The sequence below is a fragment of the Chelonoidis abingdonii genome, chromosome 2, assembly GCF_003597395.2.
Source record: "Chelonoidis abingdonii isolate Lonesome George chromosome 2, CheloAbing_2.0, whole genome shotgun sequence".
NCBI classification, from domain to species: domain Eukaryota; kingdom Metazoa; phylum Chordata; order Testudines; family Testudinidae; genus Chelonoidis; species Chelonoidis abingdonii.
The window spans coordinates 236,758,527-236,785,978 of NC_133770.1; the positions used below are offsets into that span (position 1 = coordinate 236,758,527).

The following is a 27,452-nucleotide window of genomic DNA, read 5'->3' on the forward strand; positions in this document are numbered from 1 at the left end:
TATATACATGTGCTAAGTGATTAAGAACTAGCCTTATAGATTGGAAGATTTAAAAACTACCTCTTTTTTTCCTGAGCCATAAGCCATTCTGAGGTCCTGCAGATTGTTTCCATTAGGAGGAGAAATTGATGATAGTCTGGGATTTCTTTGATAAAACCCTATCTATTTACAAAGATTGTGCACAAAGCCCTGTTTCCCTGAACACTAGGAATCAAACAGGAGACAGTTTCTTTGCTCACAGTTCCTAGCCTCTTTTCGGCTAGCATTCTGTCCAATAAAAAGCTCTCTCTTGGTTTTACCTCAGGGGCCATTTTACCAATGTTTCTCTTCTTATCTCCTGGCTCTTTGCTGCCCCTGTCTCACACAGGCACTCAGTAAACAATACCTAGCCCCTGTGTTTGCAATCAATCAGAAGTCCAAACTCCTCAGACCTCAAGGATCAGTCCTTGTTCCAGCCTTGCCATACTGATCTGTGATTTGGGTAGTGGCTTCAGCTGTCACTAAACAAAGATGCATTTAACTGCTCCTTCATTTAGCCTGAACAACAAGCAGCTATCATACCCATCCGCTTGAATGAGGTTTGGGACTGCCCACAGATTAAAGGCACAGTCCCTAGTAGCCACTCAGCCTCCAGCATAACAACATTAATTTTTCAGAGCTGATATTAGTTATCAGAAAGAAGGGACATTCTCTGCCCTGCTCTCCTCTGTTACACCGCTAGAGGTGTGCAAAGGGAGCAGAGACTGATGGCAAACTCCCCACACCCAGAATTATCACAAGTGTGGGACATCCACTGCAGGAGGGAAACCAGCACAGTTATTGAACAAAAGGAGTGGCTGGAGAGCAATTCATTCTGGCAATCCACAAATGGTCTCCAGGGACCATCGCCAGGTGGTACAGTTCAGAGCAGCCTCCAGACTGCTCTGCTCTGTGATTGCATAAGGACAGATCAGAGAATCAAGCAGCTTTAACCTTTTTTTTCCTGAGTCTGTGTATATGTTGCAAGGAAGGTACAAAGCTGCTTGTGTAGATTTTATTTCAAGTATTAAAGGACATCATTAATATAATCAATTCAATGAAGTGCTGCTTTATAAAGCAGAACAAAACAGCAAGATTTATTTCCTTGCTCATCAATAAACACACATGGTACTTTGGGTTGGACTATTATGATTAAAGTTAATAGGAATTCCACTTGCAGGACGGGTCTCTGCTATTTTAGGCCAAAACCTGCATTCCTTACACAAACAAACTTTTAGGGCTTGTCTATATGGACTATGGTATGTGTGAATTGTAGATCACAGTAATGTGTTGCACTCTACCTGCCCTCTATAGACCCTGCTAGCATGAACCAAAAAGGTACCTAGTTTGCTTTGATGTAGTCCTGTTTTAAACAGGACTATGTTAATGCAAACTAGGTCCCTTTTTATTTCCACCAGCAGGATCTCCATGGGACAGTTAGAGTGCAACACATTAGCATGCTTTACAGCTCACAGCCCCTTAGTCTGGACTGTGCTGCCATGTATACAAGCCCCAAGAGACATTGCTAGGAGTTTTGCCTGAGTAAGAACTGTAGGATTTTGTCCTCAATGTGTAAGTAATTAAGCTACGGTGCCTGTATGAAGGTATAGGGCCTGATTCTCTTTTCCCACTGGTGAGTAATTTTACTGAAATCAGGATTATACTACAGTAATGTCAAATGGGTGTAGAAGAGAATCATGCTCACAGGATTCTATATAAGAGTCCAGGATTGTCACTCTGTGCATCACTCTGAAGCTTAGAGTGTCTGGTGAGTCAATATGAAGCAGTGGAAAGAGCTACATGGTTGAGAGCTCTTTTTGTTTAGAATATCACCAGGCTGAATCATTGCTGGGATTCATGGTCTGTTACTATCCAATTTTTAAGTTCCCAGCCACAAGATGTTATGAATTACACCCATGTGATAGCATGGGCTTTTCGGCTACTAGTAGATATATAATACAGCAGAGAATTGCATTGTGCTAAACTGAAGTAGTCAAGCCCTTGCAGAAGTAACCTACAATGTCCAATGTCAACTAAGCTTTCCTGAGTTTAAATGTAATAGTACCCAGAAATAGTGAAATGCAAACACTGAATTTGACTTCACCAGCCAATCCACACCCATGCATCTGAGAGTTCTGGACTGGATTCTTGACAGTAGTTAGAGATGCAGTTTTTGCTTTATAGGATGTTAATGAATGCATCTCCAGTCGTTTTTGTCAAGGGCTAAATTGTAGACAGCCAATGTAGCTGTGAGGTCATGTGTAGTGAGTAAGGAGTCTTCCACCCTTTTGAATGACCTGAGAAATGCAGCACCTGTGCTACAGACGTCTTGCCTGGAAGCACAGAGTTTTACTAACTTTCAATTCTGGAGACCTTAGGTTCAAAACCTGAATTCCTCACTCACACAAAATGACTTCAATGGAACATTGTACCCACAAGGAAGATGACTGCCTACTCCCGAACCTACTCTAATATTTACTTTCTAGAGAGCTTAAATTAATCCCCTGGATAAACTTCAAGTTGTTGACTATGGATTCCCCAATGGACAAATGAGAGGCAACAAAAGACCTAAGCTGGAATTGCTTAAGCAGCTGAAGGAGGAGCCTGCAAAGCCATAGCAGAACCTAGCTCAGGATAGAGTGGCACTGAAAGAAGTCCTAATGGATTCAATCTCAAAAAGCATTCGTGGCCTCTCTCAGGACATATGTGATATAAAAGCCCAGATAACTCACTTGGAAAATGAGGAACAAAACTACCATTGAAACCAGGAAAACTAAAAAAGAAACTGCCTCCTATATATTTGTCCCTGATACTCATAGGTTATGTTCTCACTTATTTAGCTGCATGGCCAGTCTATGGGTCCAGGTTTTTTGTGTTTGCTTTTGATTTGTTTTTTCCAGGTTTTGCAAATAGTAAACATTGAATTTTGTTATTTATAGGATATTTCCACCTTGTCCACATATTTATGCATATTTTGTTTCATTATGTGTTCAGATTATATATAAAAATTAATAAAGTTTCAAAAACATAACAAAATTACTTCAGTGGGAGGTTTGGGCCTGTGGAGGAAAGGGAAAAGGAAATTGATTGCCCCATCACAAAACTATTGAACAAGCTTTTCAGGAATCGAGAAGACCCATTTAAATTCAAGTAATGTGTTGCAAGGCAAAGCAAAAGGAAACAGTACGGTAAAAGCAGCTGCCTAACAATTACAAGCATTTCATCGTATCAGCATTAAAAGATTGGTCTTTGACACTCATCTCTGCAGTATGGATCCCAGATAATAACTTTTCTGAAAGGCATCACATCAAAATGTTTAAAAACAAGGTGTGAAATCCTGATGAAGTCAATGGCAAAACTCCCCTTAATTTCGGAAGAATCAGGATTTCACCCAACAGTTACAGAAAAGGCCTAATTATACATAATAGCATCACTGAGAACACTAGGCAGTCATTCTTTTTTAAATTCAGGGGCTGAACCAAAATCTGTCCACTGACTTCAGTCTCACATCTTTCTTAAGCACCTAATCCAAAGCTCACGGAACTTGAAGGAAGGAGCAGTAGGTGAATCAATGTTTTAACTCGCCGCTCCAAATGTATTTACATTAACTAATGCGTGTAGTCCCTAAATTATACTGTACCTTCCCTATTATGCAAATTCTAGAAAGGATAGGCTCCCCGGACATGAATGTCTAATATATAGCTGATACTATTTCACAAATGGCACTGCGTGCACTTTTTTATGCTAGTTTGCAATAATGTTTCTTTATTTTTTGGTTGTGTTTCTAAAGAACAAATCATTTTCTCAGCCACAAGCTTGGTTACACTAGCACACATCTGTCAAGCTCAAGATCAAAATAATGTTTCATTCTGTTCATACCAATGAGTTCAGTTCTTTTATTGATAAGATATTACCCAGGCTCAATCAGTTTATTAATCAAAAATAGATAAATTAGCACAGTCTTGCAGCATTCAGTTTGTCCCAAAGTATTAGCTCCCTTTGACTTATATTTATGCCCCACTTGTTTACAACAGATAAAAAATCCTCAAATCCACTGTATTAACAAAGCCTTATATCTCTTTTCTCATCTTGTCTTACACTTATTTTGCAAGACATAAAGACATCTGTACCAATCAGATCCAGTTCAAATAACTATCTGTACCTGGGAGATGGTGCTTATTTTAACAAGCCTCAACAGAATGTACCTCTCATTTTCTAACAGACTTTACCGATACAAAGAACAGAACTACATATACAAAAACAGAGACTGCATCAGTTTAACTGCTAGTAGATTGCCACAATAAGCTGAACACCAGTACAGTTCATAGCTCTAAGCTTAGCACAAGTATTAAAGCATTCCAAACATATATGCTATACCTTCCTTGTTTCTTGTTAGTAACTTATTTTAGTTACACAACACAGCTTATCCAATTACCCATATAATTACAGCAATAAAGCAATATATATATTTGGGTTAACATGTCTGTGAGAACTGATTTCAGAGTCCCTAATACAAACTCATTCTTTATTTGGTGTCATTACCACTGTAACATGAGCACTATAGCTTCTCAGACAACAGTTTTCTGCTTCACCTTTGATCAAGCCATAGAGCATTGTGGGGCTCTAGTCCCGTTCAGTTATCAGTTCTTGACGTTTTCCTAAGACAATAGAATTATGCTAAAAGATCTGACTAAACAATACATATGCTATTACAGAGCCCATAATGTTTTGAAGAAGTAAACTTATTTCTTTCAAATATATGACAAAAATATTGTTCATTTTTTTAACAAAACTGATTCTTTTCTAATTTATAAGCACAATCAAGATGCCGTCCCTGGAGGTAAAATGTATTTCCCTGTAAGCAGTATTAAAAATGTGATCTAGGGCAATTATTATGTCTTTGAATTAAAATTTGTCAGATTAATGAAGCTATTCTACAGAGGTAACATAGGATAAATCACTGCATGGTAAGCTAAGCATTCTTCTGTTCTGCCACTTGCAATGCGCAACATGAGTTTAATTATGAAACTTGCAACAAATAACTATTTACAGATAGCTATCCTGCACCAGAGAATGGATGTTCAAGCAAAAAAATAGATTTGCTGATATATAGAAAATGCACTACTAAAAACAGGGGCATAATTATAAATCAATGCTTCAGTCTCTTCATCCTTATTGGGAAAATGGTGCAGGCTCTTCCGGGCTGTAAGACATTTTAAAAGTACAAATTACTTCATTGTCATTGTCTATGATAGTATCTTGCTTGGTGAAATCAGTTATTCTATATGCAATTATAGCAAACAGTGGTATAATAATTTATTAACAAATAACGATAACAACGTAATTATATTGGTGGTGGAAATTGTGGAGCAACCTTCTCCAAAGGATACTGGTAATAAAGATACTTTATTATCATGGAAGACTATGCTCATTTTTAAAAGCAATGACTGCTACTAAAAATTTGATTCTTGCAGCACTGGAGACATCTGCAAAACCAGAACTAATACGCTGTGACTCTATCCTATCAGAAATCGCAAAGTTGGGGTCACATGGTATCCATGACGAAGGTGGCTACCTAGTCCCAGACTTCTTCACTCCCTACATATCAATTCATCTCTAATAATTACTTTCTTGGCAAACTGGCAATAAGTTTCTGTCATGAAAGTTGAAATTAATCCCCTGAATAAACTTTGAACTGTTGACTATGGATTCCAATGAAAAAGCAACAAAAGACCTGAGCCTGAATCACCTAAGCAGCTGAAAGCGGAGACCACAAGGCCACAGCAGAACCTAGCGCAGGATTTCATGGCCCCAAAGGAATTCCTCACAACTGGATTCAATGTCAAAAGACATTTGTGGCCTCTCTAAGGATGTACGTGATATAAAAATCTCAATTGGCTGACTTGGAAAATTAGCTACAAAAGGAAATTAAAGAAGAAACTGCCTCCTTAAATTTAGACTAGACAAAGTGGAAGAAAAACAGGATGACTTAGAAAACAGATCTCAAAGATACAACTTTTGCCGTTTGGGCATTGCTGGGGGGTTAGAGGGGAAGAAAGGGCTCATCAATGCCTGGTACTAGAAGTCAGGAGTCTGGCAAGCCCAGACCCATCATTTTCAAGCTGCTGAAGTTCAATGATAAAGTAACATTAATGAAAGCTGCTAGAAAACCTGAAACCTTTATGTACAAAGACCACAAATTTTCTCTTTTTCCTGCCTTCTCAGCTGAGCTTAACAAAAAAAGGGTTGCATTCAATGCACAGGTGCTGACTTTCATTTTTCTTTTCGGGTGGTCCACCCCAAGGCCCTGCCCCCACTCACTGTTCCCACCAGCACTTCTCCTCTGCCACCAAACAGCTGATCAGTGGGTGGCTAGTGGGTGCTGAGAACCCCTTTCCCCCCCCTTGGGTGCTCCAGCCCCGGAGTACGCACAGATTCAGCATCTATAATTCAATGGCATAAAGCAAATCCTGAGGGGGACCAACCTCAGGTACAGCATAAAATACCCACTCACTTTCACTATAGATTTAGAAAGTTCAACAGTATTTTGCATAACCTGCACTGAAGCTTCACAGACACTTCAGAGACTGAGACCAGATTTGACTAAAAATAGCAGAATGTTTGTTTCATCCTGAAAAGCATATCTCAAGAAGTTTAAAAATTAGTTTTCCTGTGCATCCTTGTGTGTGTGTGTATGTGTATCACTTATGTCATTTTCCAGCTCCTAGCAAATAACCAGCTAGATTGAACTCTTCTATTGATCTGAACTGAGCAATAAAAATAACTGAATAATGCTGTAGTGCATAGACTAATTGGTTAACACTGAACTGAGGTTTATAGCACCATTTGCTGACTGAAGTATTATCTGCACTAATCACCACAACTTGCACCGCTAGACAGAATCTCTTCACTAGCTCTGTAAAAGCAGCAAAGAGTCCTGTGGCACCTTATACACTAACAGACTTATTGGAGCATGAGCTTTTGTGAGTGAATTGCCACTTGATCAGATGCATGTACACTAGCTCTGCCGCTCATGGATTGTGTTATGGTGACCACAAATCTTTGGAATAGGCAACACTCCTGACATGTAAAATACACTATAACCTTAAAAAGCACTTGTTGTTCAATTATTTTTCATTTTTAGATTTCATACTAATTTATATTTGGTTTACCAGATCAATTGTAACTGTAGATGTGATGAGTCTGTATATATGTATATGCATACACTGGTGCCTCAGAGTTATGAACACATTGGGAAAGGAGGTTGTTTATAACTCTGAAATGTTCATAACTCTGAACAAAATGCGATGGTTGTTCTTTCAAAAGTTTACAGCAGATCATTGACTTAATATAGCTTTTAAACTTTATTATGCAGAAGAAAAATGCTGCTATTCCTTTATATTTTTTGTAGTTTACGTTTAACACAGTACTGTACTGTATTTGCTTTATTTTGTTGTTGTTTAGGTCTCTACTGCTGTCGGATAGTGCACTTTCATTTCCAAATGAGGTGTGTGGTTGACTGCTCAGTTCATAAAACTGGTGTTCGTAACTCTGAGATTTTAATGTACGTACTAGAGAGGCTGAGGGAACCGGACTTGTTTAGTCTGCAGAAGAGAAGAGTGAGGGGCGATTTGATAGCTGCTTTCAACTACCTAAAAGGGGGTTCCAAAAGACGATGGAGCTCGGCTGTTCTCAGTAGTGGCAGATGACAGAACAAGGAGCTATAGTCTCAAGTTGCAGTGTGGGAGGTCTAGGTTGGATATTAGGAAACACTATTTCACTAGGAGGGTGGTGAAGCACTGGAATGGGTTACCTAAGCAGGTGGTGGAATCTCCTTTCTTAGAGGTTTTTAAGGCTGGCCTTGACAAAGCCCTGACTGGGATGATTTAATTGGTGTTGGTCCTGCTCTGAGCAGGTGATTGGACTAGATGACCTCCTGAGATCTCTTCCAATCCTAATCTTCTCTAATTCTATACGTATAAATAAAATCTGTAGGTAGGAATATATTATACATATTCTAGAATGCCTAATAGTATATACAGGGTTATATCTGACTTAAAATATATTTGTATTTAGAAATGTTTAGACTATTAGATAATATAGGTAGGAGAGGAGAGGATGGAACTGAAGCCATCAGAGGTCTGAAGGTTCTCACACTGGCTTGTTTTAAGTCTGGGAGGTTGGTTTGTTTGTTTTGGGTTCATTTTCCCCCAGGTTTTACAATTTTTGTTGATATATGGTATTTCCACCTTGTGCATGTTTTTATATATGTTGTGTTTATATTTTATATAAAAACAACACAAATATAGGTGGGGGGGTTGAGCAAAGTTAGGAAAGATTGTATTTGCAAGGAAAACAAAATCCTTCTGAGAGAGACAAGGTCGGTGAGATTAATATCTTTTATTGGACCTACTTCTGTTGGTGAAGGGGCAAACTTTCAAACTACCCAGAACGCTTCTTTAGATGTCTAAACATCCACCTGTGACACTCTGAGTATCTTTCCCAACCCAGAAAAAGAGCTCTGTACAGCTCCAAAGCTTGTCTCGCTCCCCAACAGACCTAAATCCAATAAAAGACATTACCTCACCCACTTTGTTTCTCTAATATCCTGGGGCCCACATGGCTGAAACAACACTGCAGACAAAAGTCCTACCAGTTCAATTTTTCACTTCTGGGACCATGCTCAAGTTAAAGTTAGTATAACATTGTGAGACATACCATTGAACAAAAGTACATGATGTTTTGGCAGAATGGATTGGCTGTTAAATGCTCAGAGATGCTGTGTCTCCATCAATCATAAGAAGCTATACTGGGTCAGACCAATTGTTCATCTAGCCCAGCGTGCTCTCTCCACAGGGACCAGTACCAGATATTTGGAGGTGGGGGGAGTTATAGAAAAGAGCAGTTGGAATGATCCATCCCTGTCTTCTCCTTGGTTTCTGGGATCAGAAGTTTAGGGTTACCTCAAGCATGAGCTTGCATCCCTGACCATCTTGGATAATAGCCATTCATGGAACTATTCTCCCTGAACGCACCTAGTGCTTTTTTTAACCCAGTTTTCTTTTAGTGATCACTGATTCCCATGGCAATGAGTTCCGCAGGATAGTTTTGTGCTATGAGAAAAGTACTTTCTCTTATTTGTATTAAATCTGTTCCCTATTAAGTAAATATTTTGTGTTTCTCACTCTACATTTTATTTTTATGGTAGGGAAGGAATAGGCAGGAGGGATTCTGATCTATGCAAACTACGTAAAGAGTGTTCAGGAGGCAGTGTTGGCCTATAGCATTGTAGTTAACCTTGTCTGAAGACCCCTTCCTGGGCTGTGAAAGCTTTTTCAGCCAAATGGAGTAAGGGCTGTAGAGAGAGGCTGTGAGGATTGAGTTTTGAACACCTTAAGAGACTAACACAGAAGAGTTTGTGATGTGGCTAGGCTGGACTGCCTTGTTGCACTGCAAGAAGAAAATGCACTGGTCTGAGCCTGGAGACAGTTTCTTACTTATTTTTGTCCATCCCTCTGCTGGATCTGCTGTAACTACCCCAAACAAAACAAAATTTAGGAAATTTCAGGAAATAATGAATAGGAGATTTTTATCTCATTCTATCTACTTTGCCCAAGGCACAGTGAGACTGGAATGTGAATAAGAGCTTTCAGTTCTCCTAGAGTGCAACCTTAACAATTCTAAAGTTTCATTGGTTGTTGGTGTCTGCTCAAGAATTTATGTCAAATTAAAAATTGACACTCTCCTTCTGGCAAATTACTCTCTACTGAAAGGAATTTGTCTGCTTCCATCAGAATGCTTGGCTTTTGTTATTTTTACTTAACCATTCTATTTAGTGTCCCTTCTTTTAATAAGCCTTGACAGCTCGCATAGTATGTGCTCACAGATCAATCAAAGGTCTAGTATTTTGACACTTGAAAAGGGGACCTTTCCCCACCACAGAACATTCTACTACTTTATCTTTTTGAAACTGAATTTTCTATATATAAAAATGGGGTGGGGGGGGGGGACAAACAACAACAACAACAAACCTTACCTTCATTAACTAAGAAGTCTGCTATGTAATATGTTACTTTCACAGCTGATGGGGAATGTGGTATGCCTGAGACGTTCTTCCATTCAAAAGGATTTTTTTCTGGATGCCACTGGACCCCATAAATAGGGTACTTATATGCTGCCAATTTTTAAACAATTTTTCCATCAGTGCACATACTAGGTCTTCACTTAAGTCACTGCATGCACAATTTCATTACAATGAATACATTATTACAGGTCTCACTAATAATTAGTGGCTCCTCTAACAGGAATACAAAACCTTAAGCAGCAAGTTGGATCTCTGTTGTAAAAATGTATTCCTACCCAAAACTTCATATACAAGGGTTCAGGCCAAGAACGATATTTATTTAAGTTTAAAAAAATAATTTGGCCAGTTATATAGTATGAGAACTTAAAGTTATAATTAAAATTAAGTATATTGTTAAATGAAAAAGGGTTTCATTCTACATAAACAAGTTTCTGCAGGCCATTGTTCCCCCTTTGTAATCTAATTGTTTTAGTTGCAGTATTAAAAAAATGAAAAAAGATTTGTTTCATTAAAAAAAAAAGAGAGAGAGAAAGTGCTAGGAGTTTTGTTAACTGCATAGCAGTTACTATCCAGCTCCAGTACTAGTTTATAATGTACATACACCAAACATTTCGCCTACTCCATAGCTTCTAGTGGAACAATGACCAAATCCTCTCTCTAGCATTCTCTAGTTAATCAAGATATATGCTTCTGGAGTGAAATGTCCAGATAAAGGCACTGGTAATGCAGGAGTCTCTTGGAAGACAGCAATTACCAGCTTTCTCTGTGCTGCAGGCACAGATAAACAGAGCAACGTGGAGAGGCAGCATCAGCAGACAGCCAGCAGGAGAAGTCGAGAGTAGACTCATTGCACTGAGGAGGGGTTTAAGCTACAAAAATGGAAGTGGTGTCTTGTCCCTCAGCACTGAAAACATTCTATTGATAAAGTATGCTGACATATCTGCTGTGGAGCAGTAGGGTGAGAGAGGGAACACGGATACTCATAGACATGCACATCAAAAGTAAAGTGCAAAGACGTAGGTTATCTCTAGAGTCCAGACAGAACGCATTCCAATCAATTGAAAGGCAGGCAGTGCTGACACTTTACTGATTATCCTAACATTAAGTTTGTATTATGAACTAGTAACACCACTACCACACTCATGAGATCTTCCACATTTATAATAACAATCACACTTTAAATGGAAACTGATCGCTACCTTCCATTGTGGATGCAAACTCTATATTTCCATCTGTGTTAGTTGTCAGAACCTTATAGAAGTTGCGTAGTTTCTCATTCTTTCTGAAATCCTGCAGCAAACAAATTACAGAAAAAAAATGTGTTATATTTCTAGATTTAGAAGAATAAACTCATTTGGATTCACTAAATCAAATAATCAAATACCTTCATGGAGAGACTCCACTTGTGAAAGTGTGCCGTCAAAGGCTCAGTGGCAAGTTTTTGCAACAAGTCATCCGGAAAATTCTGGAACATCCTGCTGTCTTTTGCAGCTTGTACAAAAAAAGACAAAAGAATAATCTCACTATTGTATTGTCAGTGGAACATCATTAATAGGATGGGAATACATGTGATAAAGTACTGACTGAATTCATTTCAAATCGTTTTGATTCTATTCTTTCATTAGATTTTATTAATCAAGAAAAACCCAGAAATATATTCACATGTAATACAGCTCCAGCAGACTTCATCCTAGCAATTCTCACCAGGCCTTATGCTGAAGCCCTCATCTATTGAGATCCTGATTCTGCCATCTTTGCTCACATGGATTAGAACCCTATTCTACCATTAATTTCAGTGGGACTACCCACAAGATAAAGTATTTGTAGCGGGGCAGTCACCCTGCTTCAGCCCTGAAAGGGTTAAAAGCCAGCCTTTGGAGAGGGCTGGGGCTGAGAGTCAAAAAGAGTAGGGTGATTGGGGAAGCAGCCACAGCTGAGGCCTTGCCCCAATCAGGCCACAGATGGCCCTATAAAAGGGCTGTGAAGCAGGGGCTGAGTCAGTCTCTCTCTAACTCTTGATAGAGAAGGACTTGGCTGCCTGGGAGAGCAGGGTACTTGGGACAGAGCTGTGTTGGGGAAAGGGAAGAGGAGCTGGGGGAGCTCCAGCCTGGTGAAGACCTAAAGCAGGTACTAGGATTGCAAAGGTGCAGCCCGAGATTAGGAGAGGCAGCAGGTCCAAACCCCTCCCTGCCAATGATGAGTGGTTTACAGACTGCAGTCTGCCCCAGTGAGCAGGGGCTGGATGATGACTGGCAGTAGCCACTGAGGCAAGATGGGAATAGAGGGTTGGGGTTCCCCTGGGAGGGGAGACCCAGAGTGTGGGGACTGTCAGGAGGCAGAACCCCAGGGTAGGAGGCACCAGGGTCTGGGAGGGACATAGGGGAGCAGCAGGTGAGATACTGGCCAGCTGGGGCACTCTGAAGCTAGTGAAGAGCTAATTCCCAGGATGACCAGCAGGAGATGCTGCACCAGTGAGTCATTGCATCGCTACAGTATTACTCTATGTAATTAAGAAAGGCAGAATTTGTCTAAATAAGACAAGGCAACAGCATTTAATCCATTAATTATTTGCAATCAGTTGGAGAAATCCTGCTCATTGCTGCAAGACAAAGCCATAGAAAGCATCACTCAGAGTCAGATTCTGCTACCCATGTGCTGACTTGCATCTCATTCTGCAGGTAGACCAATTGCTTTCAATGCTCTGTGTTATACCACCAAGAAGAACAGTGCTGCCATGTATGATTAGAAGTGAGTGAACCTGTAAAGTTCTAATCCAAATGTCTCCAACACTTGGAGGTGTTTGGATCCAAACACTTTATTCAACTCATTGCAGAGTTGGGGGACTAAACTTAAATTTTGGATCTAGGATGAAACTTCCCCAAAGTTCATGGCTGTTCAGAGCCACAATTTTGATTTTGGCTTCTCTGTATATACCTGTAGCCTGTAAATAGTTTGCTCTCAGACCTCTTATTTTATGTTCATAGAATTCTGTTGGTGTTCTTCCTGAAGCAACAATATTAACATAATAAAAACATTAGTCATCTGTTTCAAATCTTCAACCTTAAATGTTGGCTCATAACAAGAAAAAATATTAGAAGGGGAGATAATTGCTAAAGCGATTCCTGTGAAACCAAATGATATTTGTAATGTTCACCTGTGGTAAATGTCAATGGGAGCGAAATATTCTCAGTTTTCGTTCTAACCAGTAAGTTCTTCTCACTGGTGAGGTAGGTAAGCTCTTGATGTCCCAGACATGTTCCCCAGACAGGAAAATAGTCTATTTTATCATTAGCCTTAGAAATAAGAAGCAAAAAAGTCAAGAAACATGTCAACATAGAGTAATTTAGGTACATGTTAATATGCACTGGACCTTTCTAGGGTATTGGCAGATAATCTTGCGAGTGGCCTGGACATGAGAACCATGAAATGAGGGCATTCCTACCAGGAGGCAAGCACAACACTATGCATTAATAAATAGTACATCCTTTTATTTCTATGCAGGATAGGGAGTTCTGCAACATCTAGCCCCTTTATGTGCTTGACACTTGAATAGCCAGGAATTTTTTGCCTTAGGTTCCTGAAGGAGAAATTCTGACTTTAAACAACGTAAAATAGAAAGTGGCACTGTTACCTTAAAAACAATGAAACTGATATGAAATCTGAGCTAAGGGCAAAACTGGGGGAAGGGAAGAAAGAAAGAAAAGCTAATAAAAACAGAATGAAATTAATTTTTGTCTCTTAAAGCAGCACATGGCTCTGAATATTCTCAGAAAGATCAGGACAGTGAGAAGGTGGCATTTTTACACCGTAGTTTTTCTGACTGCATGCAGGTTTTAAAAGCTCTGTCTCCAGTACAGTAAGGTGCTACCTCTACCTTAACTATATCACTGACATTGTGACCCTAAAAGCTCACATTGATACTAACTCCTCCAGTAAAATGCTGAAATATTGAATATCTAAGCAAAGAAGCTCGAACAGTATCACAGTATATTTGGAAGGATTAGATATTAGATACATACTAGTAAAAGTCAATTTCACCATACATACACAAACTCATGAAAAAATGTTTCCATCAATGATAACTGAAATTTACAAATGAGCAAAGTAAGGAAAATGCTGCTTCAGAACTTACTAGAGTTTCATTAAGGGTATTTACTTTTGTATATTTTGACATGTGGTAATGACAATTTGTATTTAAATGGTACAAAGCTTTAAACATGTTGAATTTCAGCATCTACTGTCATTAAATAATAATTTGACCCATCTTATTTTCTCATCCTCCCCATAATTTCCTGCAACTGTGAAAATTTAAATTGATAAAAATCTAAAAAAATGCTTTAAAATAAACATCAATATTGTCTGTAAAAATATTTAAAAACATAAAACAAACTATGGGAAGCCTATTTATAGTCATCTGCCATGTAAATAGTAGATTGATAAAGCTTGCTACTCCTTTCACTTACTCTGGTGCATGTGAGGCATGAATGTTGTCAAAAGAGTTTAAGTGAAACCATAATCAAGCCCTTAACATGTACTCCCCTCACTAGTCACTGTGCCTAAAAATGAGCCTAGACACTAACCACATATTTAACATCACTAAAGACTGAATTTTTTTTTCTAATGTAACTGAGAAAAATATAAGGCTTCAAATGGGCTAGGATTCACCACTTGCTGGTACATGTAATTTAAAAACACAATCACACCAAGTAATCTTTTGTTTTGAATTTGGCAAAGCAGAGTGGGAAGAGACATGGACATGAACAGTAGAAATTCCAGTCATCTTCATATATGCAAACATGCTCTTGACTGTTACATTTTTATAAGTGCAAAGTGAACTATGTCAGTATTTTATAGTGCTAATTAAGTCTCAAAAGATGCAGTTCACAGCACACAAGTATCAGGAGTAAAGTAGAGAACAGAATGCCAGGAGAGTTATGTATAAAGAACTGGATATTACTTTCTAAATGTTCAATTATCTTGATTGCATAGACTAGGAATCAGCAACCTTTGGCACGCAGCCTGTCAGGATAAGCCCCTGGTGGGCCAGGATGATTTGTTTACCTGCAGGTTCGTCCGATCACAGCTCCCACGGTTCACCATTCCAGGCCAATGGGGGCTGCAGGAAGCAGCGGACAGCACATTCCTTGGCCCGCGCAGCTTCCCGCAGCCCCCATTGGCCTGGAACCATGAATCATAGTGGGAGCCACAATCAGCCGAACCTGCAGATGCTGCAGATAAACAAGCCATTCCGGTCCGCCAGGGGCTTACCCCGACAGGCTGCATGCCAAAGGTTGCCGATCCCTGTCATAGATCATGTCTAAAAAGATTTTCTCTCAAATCCTGTATTTGAAGTTGTCATAAACAGATGGTTAAGGGTTAATGCCTCTTTTACCTGTAAAGGGTTAAAAAGTTCACCTAGCCTAGATAACACCTGACCAGAGGAACCAATGAGAGAACAAGATGTTTCAAAAGCAAGGAGGGAAGTTTTTCCTTTGTTTAGAGTTTCAGTTTCAGCCGAAGTGAAAAAGATCAAGGAACTAGCTGCTTATCAGAGTAGTAAGTTTTAGAAAGGAATAAATAGGTTTATGCTTATTTCTTTGTAACCCGTCTAATGCAAATTGAGGTAGAATCAAATTGGGTATTTGAATATTTTTTTGTGTAACTAAATTTGTGCCCAGGGGAACATTCTCTGTGTTTTGAATCTGTTGTCTGTGAGAGTAGCTGGTATGCTAATCTCTTCCAGAGGGTTTTCTTTTACTTTCTTTTCTTTAATTAAAAGCCTTTTTTCATAATACCTGATTGATTTTTCCTTGTTTTTCAGATCCAAAGGGATTGGATCTGGACTCACCAGAGATTTGTGGGGGGAAGGAGGGCAGATGGTTAATTTCTCCTTGTTTTAAGATCCAAGGGGTTTGGATCTGTGTTCACCAGGGAATTGGTGAAGTCCCTCAAGACTACGCAGGGAGGGGGAAGTTTTGGGGGGACAGGGACTGCTCCAGACACTGAAATTCTGGATGGTGGCAGCGATACCAGATCTAAGCTAGTAATAAAGCTTAGAAGTGTCCATGCAGGTCCCCACATCTGTACCCTAAAGTTCAGAGTAGGGAAGGAACCATGACAGAAGTACTGACACACAAGCAATTTATTGAGAGTCGCTGTCAAATGTTCATTTTCATGATCACTACTGTTTACTGTATGGTCCCACCACCAGACACTATGGCCCTTGCATGCTTACTCACATATTTAACTTAACACATCATGCATAGTTTATTGAGGTAAATGGGACTAAAACTACTAAAAGGTAAGCAAGCCTTTGCAGTAGCAGGGTCTATGATAACCAGATGGCAATGCCCAAGAAAAAAGATGGCAGGAAGAAAACAAACTGTACAGAAAAGTTACTCGTACCCTCCAATACATGTATACGTCAGACCAAACACACATTGTACTGACCCCCAGTATTTCACAGTGGCCTCCTGTGCAGTGAGAAAGACCTGGAGCACAGACAATCAGACACAACACTATCCAGGGCAAAGCACCTACCATTTTGAACTAATCTCTATAAACCAATACCAGTGAGGAAAATATCACTGTTTTCCCAGGCTGCTGTATGCTATATTCTGCACAGCAGGGTATGTAGGAATGCTGATTACAAGCTAATGTTTTCCCTGATGCTGCATCAGCTTATGCATTGTACATATTATGCTTTAGGGCTGGTCACATTTTTTGAAAAAAATTAGACTTTGCTACAGTGGTTTTCATTGAAATTTTGAATTTGGATGAAAAAAATGCATAAAAATTGCTTTTTTGACCAGCTCCACTATAAAGGTTCACACCAAAAGAGAGAGACTGACCTCTCTCAATGTAAAAGATTCGTAAAATGGAGAGATTCACTGCCACCAGGATCTTGGAAGAGCAGACTTTTACTTCATGATAGGCCAAGTGGGACACAACTAACCTTTGAAAAAACTGACTCTTAGAAAATGAAAATTAATTATTTATCTTCAGTGATGAGTCAGAGCATCACTGGCATATTCCAGAAGAAACAGCCTTATGATAAATTATCCATATAAATCTAGATAATTCTATGTAAAGAACTTTTTCCTACCCGGCTGCCTTACTGTGTGATGAATCAAGCTCACTTCTAAGGTATCCTGTACTGATTTGCAGTTACTGGGGAATCAAATTCAAAGTATATTTGTAAAATGAGTGACTCACATTAACTTCCACTCTCCTCTCCCAGACATACACACTCAGATCTATTGAAATCTATTTGCCCATGTGAAGAATAAGAGAATTGGAGTGGGTGGGTGCCAAAAGAAGTTGTAAATAACACCACTGTAGGGTCTCTTTAGACTCCATTTAATGCTGTATAATGGTATGACTTGAGCAAACTGTATATGTACAGAATTAATGTATTTAACATTTAAATATTCCCTGTTTTTGGATGGTATCATTATTTACTTTTTTTTATTGCACCAGTGCCTAGAGGCCCCAGTCAAGAATAAAGGTTTCAGTGTGCTAGGCTCTGTATATACATGTAAACAGACTGTCCCAACCTCCAGAGCTCAGAGTCTAGGACAGTGATGAAATCCAAGAGGTGGAGGAAACAGATAGGAAAAAGGATACTTATTAGGCTATTTCTTTCATCATAGTTCATATCTGCCTTCATTATGCATAGTAGAACAGAGAGTAAAATATCTGTATTGCTAGGATAGATTTGTACAGTTAAATATGTTGGGGAAAGCATGTTAACCACAGTTAGCAAATAGTGTAGCCAAGATTTTCAGAAGTGACCCATTATTTTGAGGTCCTGACTTTTTGGGTGCTTGTAGTGGGGCAGACTGCCCCACTCCCTGTGAGAGTGGGCTGTGGCAGGCAGGGGAGCCTGTGCAGCCCAGGAGCCAATCAGAGGCGGGCTTGTTGTGAGCCAATCAGGGCCCAGATTGTAGACAGCCAATCAGGGCCAGGCTCAGAGGTCTATATAAAGGCTGCCCAGCGCAGGAGCAGTCAGTCTGTCCCAGGCCTTTGAAGGGAGAAGGTCAGTCTCGGGCGGGGGGAACGCAACTAGCACCGTGGACAGCGCAGTGCTTGGCAGGCTCAGGGAGGCTAGAAAGCTCTAGCCCCTAGCCGCCAGGCTGCAGGCCTTGAGGGAAAGGGCCTAGCAGGTGCAAGGGGCCGTAGGGGAAACGGCCCAGGGAAACAGACGGAAAAGGAGGAGGACAGCGAGGCTAACGCCAGAGGGTCCCTGGGTTGGGACCCAGAGTAGAGGGCAGGCCTGGGTGTCCCCCCCCTTCCTCCTTGCAGTACGTCCAGCCACTAGCCATAGAGACCACGCCAGATCCCTGCCAAGAGGGATTAGACTTGGAGGGCGGGTGGTTGCATATAAAGGCTGGAATGTGGGACTGCTGATGATCGATTCCCCGGAAGGGGATGCAGATAGACAAAGGGGCACTGCTGGAGGGCAGCGTCCTCGAAGAGGACGCCATCGAGCAGGAAGCAATGCGGGTCCAGAGACGCCGACCGTGGGCAGAACAACGGATGGGACACCACCAGGAGGGGGCGCTCCACTGGACAGAGCTAATTCCAAGGAGTTACCGGCAGGAGGTGCCAGGTGGTGAGTCCCAAACCCGTTTACAGTGCTCAACCTGAAACACTTTAAAGGGCTTGATTTTCAGAATGTGCTGAGCACTCACCCAAACCCCTAAAAATCTTGGCCTGATTTAGTGTTGAGCAGAACATCTGAGCACTTCTAATTTGTAAAAAATACACTGAATACCAAAAAAGGTTGTGTAAGTGTTGGCAACAAGGGTGACTATGCTAAATTTTACAAATGTTGTACAAATAAAGAAATTAACAATTGACTTCACTTAAATTATTTAGAGGTGGGCCTCAAACCTTAAAGTTCAGATTCTAATTTTCTGAAGTTTGGAGGTGTTCAGTTCAGACCTGCATCTAAAGCTATTACATGCTTTGTTACACACACATAGCAACAGTCAGCTGCTTATTAACAGGCTCACAGGAATATATTGCACTCCAGTTGGAGACTGTCCAAATATAAGCCTCCCACGATTTTGGTCCCTGAACACTGACAATAACCAGAACAGTTTTTCCTTTAGTGGTTACCTTTAGTGCCTTCTTGTAAAATATCTTAGCAACCCTAGCATATTGTGAAGTCAAAAGACTAACACCACCTCCTGGGAAAAGTACCCTGAAAAACAAAGTATTACATGTGAATAACTACAGGTCTAGGCATAATATAATGGGTAAACATGAACAAGCCTGATAAGAACCCTGAGATCTAAACTCACTGGAGGCAAACACCAAACCATATGATCACAATGTCTATGTGCTACAGTAAATTCTAACACTTCAAAAAAAGGGTGGGGCCTGCTGATAATTAAAGATAATATTTTCAGAGTGAGAAGAACCTGAAGCTAAGACATATAAGCTTTACAAGATAAAAGGCCACATATAGCATTCTGAGCTGAAGTTTCCATCTGTGATTCAATGGATGCAGATACTTTATTTTACAGAGTCAGATTCTCACAGCCCTTACTTAACCGAGCAGGGAAGCAAGATGGGGTCTGGCCCGCCCGTATTCATTTGTGCAACCCTCCTCAGTTTGCAACTCTGATCACAGATGAGTGGGGATGAAAGGTAAGCAGCAGCTACTTGAGCACTACTCCCCTTTGCAAGTAGGTGGGGGCTGAGGGGATAAGGAGTGGGAATAGACTTGGCTCTGCCCCCTCCATTAGCCAGCCAGATTTGTTGGCCAGATTGACAGCAGAGTCTTCACAAAAAGGAGTGAAATAAGTTACTCCCTCCCCAGGGAAGGAATTGTCACTCTGAGTTACAGTTCATTCTCTGGCTTCCTCCTGGTGCTGGATAGCTATGTGCCACCTCTCACTCAAGTGTGTTTGGCATTCTACAGAACATAAAGATGTGATCCTTGTCATAAACAGTCTGCAAACTAAGGACCTAGCACTGCCACCTTTACTCATATTGAATCACACCTTACTCCACGAGTAACCCTAATGAAACTATTCATGGAGTAAGATGGCATGACTAAGAGGGGCAGAATCAGGCCCTCAGTTGACACAATATCATAAGAGATGAGTTGGGTGGAGCAAGAAACAAGGTAGAAGAAGTTTCAAGGAGGAAGTGGAGGAGGAAGAGGGTGAGACAGGAAAAAGGGTAAAAGAAGCATGGAGAGGTTTGGAAGAGGGGAGAGAGAAGGAGTAAGGAGGGGAACAGTGAGTAGGCAAGCTGCAAGGATTGTGAAATAGCTTTGGAAAAATGAAGGCCATCACTGAAAGAGGGTACAGACAATATGATAGGCTACTGGCTTCCATTCAAATGCTGCTCCTATCACCCTGCACACAGGCAGAAAGGGGTGCCAAGTGAAGTACTTGTAACCATGCAGCTATCTGACAGATACACATTGCTAAGGAATGGACACAAATGATTCCCTCTTTTAGCAGGGGTGAGTGCATGTGCAGTACTTAGCACACACCTGCAAGAAAGGGGAAGATTAGACTCACATTCCCTACTTAGGAAAACAAAGTATCTGAGTCTGGAATCACCAATGGTAAAACCAAGAACTTAACAGTAAAACAACAGTGGCTCTGATAACATGAAGCCTTTCTAAAATATATGTAAATAAACATTTCAACAGGAGACTGATGCACAAAACTTACCCATTAATAGACTGGAAAAGTTTGTCATACTCTTTTTTTGAACGATAAAGTCTGAAATCCCAAAAAGATAGTTATAGGATCTATCTGAAACTTCATCACATTTTACCATTAAAATACCAAAGACATTTCATACAAGCCATCTGCAATGAGCATGGGAAGTGTATAAGAAGTATGTATGAAAAGTAAAGAAGAGAGTAATTCTAGGTCATTAAAGGCCAAAATCTGCCACCCTCACTGTTATGAATGGTACTTTACTTTTCAGACAGTCTAAAAGAGTGCACAACTACAAAATGGACTGGCTAAGCAGTGGGACTGCTAGAAAGGATCTGGGGATTACAATGGACCACAAAATGAATATAAGTCAACAATGGGATGCAGTGGCAAAAAAGCTCTATACATGCTTGGGTGTATTAAGTGGAATGTCATATGTAAGACACAGGAAGTAATTGTCCCGTTCTACTTGGCACTGTGTTGAGGCCTCAGCAGGATTACTATGTCTAGTTCTGGGTGCCACACTCAGGAGAGATATGGACAAATTGGAGAGTACAAAGGAGAATAACAAAAATGATCAAAGGTTAAGAAAAAGATGAACAATCAGGATAGATTAAAAAAAATATCTGGGGATGTCTAGTCTTGAGAAAATAAGACTAAGGAGAGACCTACCAACAGTCTTCAAAAATGCTAAAGGCTGTTATAAGGAGGATGGTGATCAATTTCTCTCCATGGCCGCTAAAGGTAGAACAAGAACTCATGGGCTTAATCTGAAGTAAGTGAGATTATGGTTAGATATTAGGGTAAGCTCTGAAATAGGCTTCCATGGGGAAGTTGTGGAATCCCTGTAATTGGAGGGTTTTAAGAACAGGTTGGATAAACACCTGCCAGTGATGATCTAGGTTTACCCAATCCTGCTTCAGCACAGAGGGCTGAACTCAATGACCTCTTGAGGTCCCTTCCAGCCTTAAATTTCTATGATTCCATGAATGATACCTTACTCTTTAGGGAGTCTCACTGGGCCACTTCATGCCCCCTGGAGCCATACATAGACAGGACTGTCTGCATACAGCGCTCACCCTTTTCACACAGAAAGGGGGACTGCACCAGCTTCTTGATCCTGTCTTAAAACCAATAAGCCTCAAAGAATTTAGTAAGAAAAGACAATATAGTCTCCTTTGCCCCTCCCTCCAACCCATGAGCTTTGGGAACAATCCCTGGTAGTGTGTCTCCACTGGAGTCATAGTGTCAGAGATGATGCAGAAGCATAGGGTTCTCATGTGGATGACCCTGCCCTCTCATGGATCTGCTAGGACAGTGGCTCTCAAACTTTTTTACTGGTGACCCCTGTCACATAGCTAGCCTCTGAGTGCGACCCCCCCCCCCTTATAAATTAAAAACACTTTTTATATATTTGACTTCCTTATAAATGCTGAAGGCAAAGCGGGGGTTGACAGCTCATAACCCCCCAGGTAATAACCTTGTGATCTCCTGAGGGGTCCTGACCCCCAGTTTGAGAACCCCTGCCCTAGGATCTTCCAGATCCCTGGGGATTCATCAGATTTGAGGGAGGGACCTACAACAAGAGTGTGGGATGCAGTGGTAGATTTAGAGTTAGTGGGGCCCTGTGTGCAGCTTCATTTTCGCCCCCACCCCACCCCTCAGGACCCAGCCAAGAAAAGGAACATTCTCTCATCTCCATCCTGTTTTTCATTCTTTTTTTCTTCATCCTCCTCCTATATTATAAATAATAGGAAGTAAATGAAAATAAAGTGAGGTACCTTGATTGGGGCAAGGGTTTGGGGTGCAGAAGGGGGTGTGAGGATCAGGCTCTTGGAGGAAGTTAGGGTGTGGGGTGTGTGCTCTGGGCTGGGGCAGACGGTTGGGGTATGGGAGGGGGTGAGGGGTGTGGGCTCTAGGAGGAAGTTTGGGTCTGCGGTGCAGGGTCTGGGCTGGGGCATGGTGTTGGAGTGTGGGAAAGGTCAAGGAGGCAGCACTGACCTTGGGTGGTATGGCTCCCAAAGTGACTGGCATACCCCTCTGGCAGTGGCTCCTTGGCAGGTAGGGGTCTCTGCACACCACTGCCCACAGGCACCGCTCCCACAGCTCCCATTGGCCACAGTTCCTGACCAATGGGAGCTGTGGAGTCGGCACTCAGGGAGAGGCAATGTGCGGAGACACCCCCCCCCTCCAGGGGCCACAGGGATATGCCAGTTGCTTCTGGGAGCCATGCAGAGGGAGGCAGCGTGGGCAGGGAGCTGCCTTAGCCCTGCTGTGCTGCTGCTAGCACATCTTTGCGAGCCCCTTGGGAGGAGGGGGGCAGCAGATCTCCGTGCGCTGCCTGGGGCGGAGACGCTTTCCCCCAGCCAGGGGCACACAGAGATATGCTAGCAGCCAGCTGCTTCTGGGAGCAGCATGGGGCCACCAGCCACAGAATGCAGAGAGCCTGCCTGCCTGAGCTCTGTTGTGCCGCTGTCTGGGACTCAGGGGCAGGTTGTCAGATGAGATTTGTCCTGCATTTTGGGGGGAGGGGGGGGCTGTCATTGGGGGCCCCATGCCACAGCACTGTTTGTTTCATGGTAAATCTGCCTCTGGTGGGATGACCTCTTCAAGGAGATCCTTGTAGTGATTTCATCTCCCAGGAAATTTCCCATGGACTTATTTGTACAAGAGGATGACCTTGGCCATTGATTTTAAAAAGACCACTTACAGAGTAAATTGATACCGTGGAAGTAGAGCAAGAACTGACAGGGATTTCAATTCAAACAGTCACCTTTGTGAGCAAGAGTCAGGCTAGCTGTAACCCTAATAACACAAGATATGTAGAAGCGAGGATTGTGTGAGGCGAATGGGAAAGAACTGTGTGAGAAGTTGTTGCGACCTTGTGTCAATAATGAGGAATGTAGACTGGCGTCTAAATAAAAGTGAGAAAAATAAGATATCAAGATGGCCTATGTATAAACAAAATGCCACTGTTGCTTATTATTGTATGTAACAAAAAGTATAAATGCTTTCTGTAATTGTTTACCTGGAGAGAAACCTACCTAGGAGGGGGAAACCCTGTGTCCTAGTGCACTCCCTCGCTCCATGCAATTGTAAAGAGAAAATAAAGTATTTGATTTTGCTGCACCCAACCAAAAAGCGAGAACTGAGTTTTTCTCTGACACTACCGAACATGAGTAAGGATGACAACTGAGCCCTTCAACACGCAATTCCAACATACATTTGCCTTCTTCCCTACTGGAATCTTGTCATTTATTAGCCTACAGCAGAGCATATTATTAACAGTGCTTTATATACATGACATCTTATTCCATTCTCGCACTGGTTTTACACCTCACTGGCTTCAGTAGAGTTACTCTTAATTTACACCTGTGTCAGCAAGGTCAGAATTGCCCGACTTGCTACACACACACTCAGGCTATCCCCTGCCACATTCACAGCCCTAGCTTTCTCAATTTGCCCCATCCACCTTTTTAGTTAAGAGCCAGTCTCTGTAGACAAGAAGCATGTTTTGCCTCAGGTTCTCAGATCAAAGAAAACTGGGGAAGACCAATGGGATCCTCACAACATCAGCTATGAAGAGAGATTTCATGCAGATTTGACACTTGGTTGTGATCTTGTTTTGTATCAGCATCTAACTACTATTTTAATTCCTACTAATATTGTATTTACTGTTATAGTTTTACCTTTTACTTTTGGCCAAGTGCTCTTTCTAACATCAGCCTATTGCCTGTATAAGCCAGAACGTTACTTTGATCCAGAACCTAGAATAGTTGCAAAACATAGAGCTCTTTGTGGTAGTAGTTAGTGAGCCAGAGTATGAGAGGAATCAGATCTGGACACTTCAAGCACTAGTGGCAGTCTCCTTCCGTTTCCTGAGTCCTAGCATTATTTACATACTCATGGCAGTATATGGCCCTGAAAGCAATAGCACGTATTTGGAAACTTCACAGACCGCAGCTAGCAACTGGTACATATGTTAAGTCTGAAGATGAAGAAACACTTTTAATACACTGCATTGGCAGGCACCAGCTTGCTGTGAGTCTAGCCTCCACTCCTAGAGATCTTGCAAAATGCTGTGCACCTTCTTTATTCTGTGAGTTGAAAGTACAGAGTGACTCAGCAGTTATGCATCCAGAACATTTCTCGGTTAGGCACTTATTATGCAGTACAAATCCAGGAATTACCGCCCATTTCTATAAAGAAGCCTACCTTATTGGCACAACTCGTGCACCAGCAGATTCTATAAACTTCACATATGAAGCAGCAATGTAGGATCTTCCATACTTACGAAATGTGTTAGAGCGAGTTTCCTGTGCCAATATCCCTAAAGGGACCAGGAAAGAGAGACAATTGGTGCTATACAAATTGCAATAAATATAGTCCAGAGGCAGCAAATTAAATCAAAATCTCCCATTCCCTTCACTAACTGATTTGAGACATAAATCATATTAAGTAGTGTTATATCTATTGGTAGATAGAACTATGAACTCACAATGAACTATGAGAAAATTGGAAAAATAGTGGGGTCAAATAAAAGCATTTCAACAGTGTGAACTTTAAATTCCCTGCCTTAGTCTGATTAGTACCACAACTTTCTTTAAATATATTTTCTATATTTAAATTTATTTAGAGCTTAAATAAAGTGTCTCTAATATACCATTATTTATTATTTGTATAACATTATCGGCCAGCAGAGCACTTCAATGCAAGATGCATTTCCAAAGATTTTAAAATCAAATGCCCTGCGACCACAGTCTAATCCCTGTAGTTGGACCCTGGTCTCACACAGTCGCAGAGAATTAACAGAATCCCATATTAGTTCAGGAGTCTGCCTACTCCAATTGGATTGCAAGGTTGGGGCCACAGTCATATGTATCAGAGGTGAGATGACAGATCGTATCCATTACTTACTGCATGTCCAATGAATCTGTTGCAGGCTATTTTGGCAGGCAATATTTTAGAATTTTCCATTTTTACCTTTTTGTGGACTATTTCTATTTTCAAAATTGAAAACTACCTAACTGAGATATTAAAACTATATCTTAAATATTAGCCATATGAAAACCTACAGTAACGTCTATTTGAATTCTAGAACTAATACTGTTTTAGGCCCTAATCCTTCAGACAGTTACGCATGAACTCATCTTTAAGTATGTCAGTAGTCCCAATGAAACCAGGACTACTTATGTGCTTTAAATTAAGCACATGTATGTTTGCATGGTTTGGGCCTTAGGGAATATCTTGTTATGAAAATTTACACAATGATAGTTGGACATTTTCTAAATGTTACATTAGAACTTTTTTCTAGACTGTTGTATAACTGTTCCACATGACTCACTGTATTACAGCTTGAGAAAACTTATGAACCCCACACTGTGTTATCCAAAATACCAGGCCAGAGTCTCAGGTTGCGTAAACTGATCTAGCTCCATTAACTTTTGTATGGATGTCTGACTCTAGCCTGTCTTTTGGGGGCGGGATTTTTTTCACTGAAAGTGAAAAAAAGTATTTTGCAGACTAAATGCTCACTATTTACTTTAGATATTGAAAGCAAAACTCACTGAGATACTGACCAGACCTCATAACAAACAAACCATCTCTGAAAAAAATTGATTATTTTAAAAACCAATACCTGTTCTTATTTCAAAAGGGACAGATGGGCTTTTCTGAAAAGGTGTGAAATAAATCTAGAATCTTGAATGACTCTGTGCCTCATTTCCCCATATGTAAAATGGAGATAATTATAGGTCCTTACCTGGGGGGAGGGGGCAGCCTAAGAGAGAGTGTTAAGGCTTGTCTACACTTACCGGGGGATCAGCGAACAGAGATCCATGCATCAGCGCTCGATTTAGCTGTTCTAGTGAAGATCCACTAAATCAACTGCACATCGCTCTCCTGTCGACTCCTGTACTCCACCGGATCAAGAAGAGTAGGGGGAGTTGACGGAAGAGGGTCTCCAGTTGACATTGTGTAGTGTGGACTCCGCGGTAAGTAGATCTAAGCTACATCGATTTGAGTTACACTATTCATGTAACTCAAATTGTGTAACAGATCGAATTTCTCCTGTAGTGTAGACAAGACCTTAGATAGAGAAAATAAAGACTTATCCCTGATGGATAAGTGCAAGCTTTACTGTTATTGCTGAGGAAGACACCATCATAATTCAAACAGTGAGAAGATGGCTCTTTATTGACACAATGAAACTTTATACTTAGGATGCCAACACCCCACAGAGGTGTCAGAGCAGGGAGGGGAAGCGGTTTGGAGGAAGGATAAAGTATTTTTACCTTATTTTAATGCATTCCTCCAACTGACCCACTTGTGTTAACATCTGCCCTAACCACCTTCTGCTCCCTCTCTCCTTCCTGGTTACAAGGGTGTTTATTTCTCAACCTGCCTCTATACATCACTGCGTACACAAAATCACACCTCTGTTACAGTCAGTAACTGGGGTGTCAAGATGCCTCTGTGCCCTCCCTTCACCTGCATTTTCCTCTATCCTTGTCGCTTCTCTTCTTACCAATGATGGGTCTCTCGTTGCTGTTCCTCAGGTTGTTCTGCATCACAACCAAGGCCAGAGCATTGCAGCAGAGCAGGAGTAGAAGGCCCAGTGAGGACCGTAGCCCTGGGTAGCTCAGCATGGTCCCTCACCCACA

General features: G+C 41.1%; 1 protein-coding gene across 1 annotated transcript; it reads right to left on the minus strand.

Annotated features, from left to right (window-relative positions):
• Nucleotides 1-3,900: 3,900 nt before the first annotated feature.
• LOC116835020 (gamma-glutamyl hydrolase) lies at nt 3,901-27,452 on the minus strand. The gene is made up of 9 exons (XM_032797475.2): nt 27,317-27,452; nt 25,006-25,120; nt 20,800-20,850; nt 19,226-19,310; nt 13,257-13,395; nt 11,487-11,593; nt 11,302-11,392; nt 10,055-10,192; nt 3,901-5,221 (listed from the first exon to the last, which is right to left on the minus strand). The coding sequence occupies exons 1-9, from the start codon at nt 27,435-27,437 to the stop codon at nt 5,100-5,102; spliced, it is 969 nt and encodes a 322-aa protein (XP_032653366.1). The 5' UTR covers nt 27,438-27,452; the 3' UTR covers nt 3,901-5,099.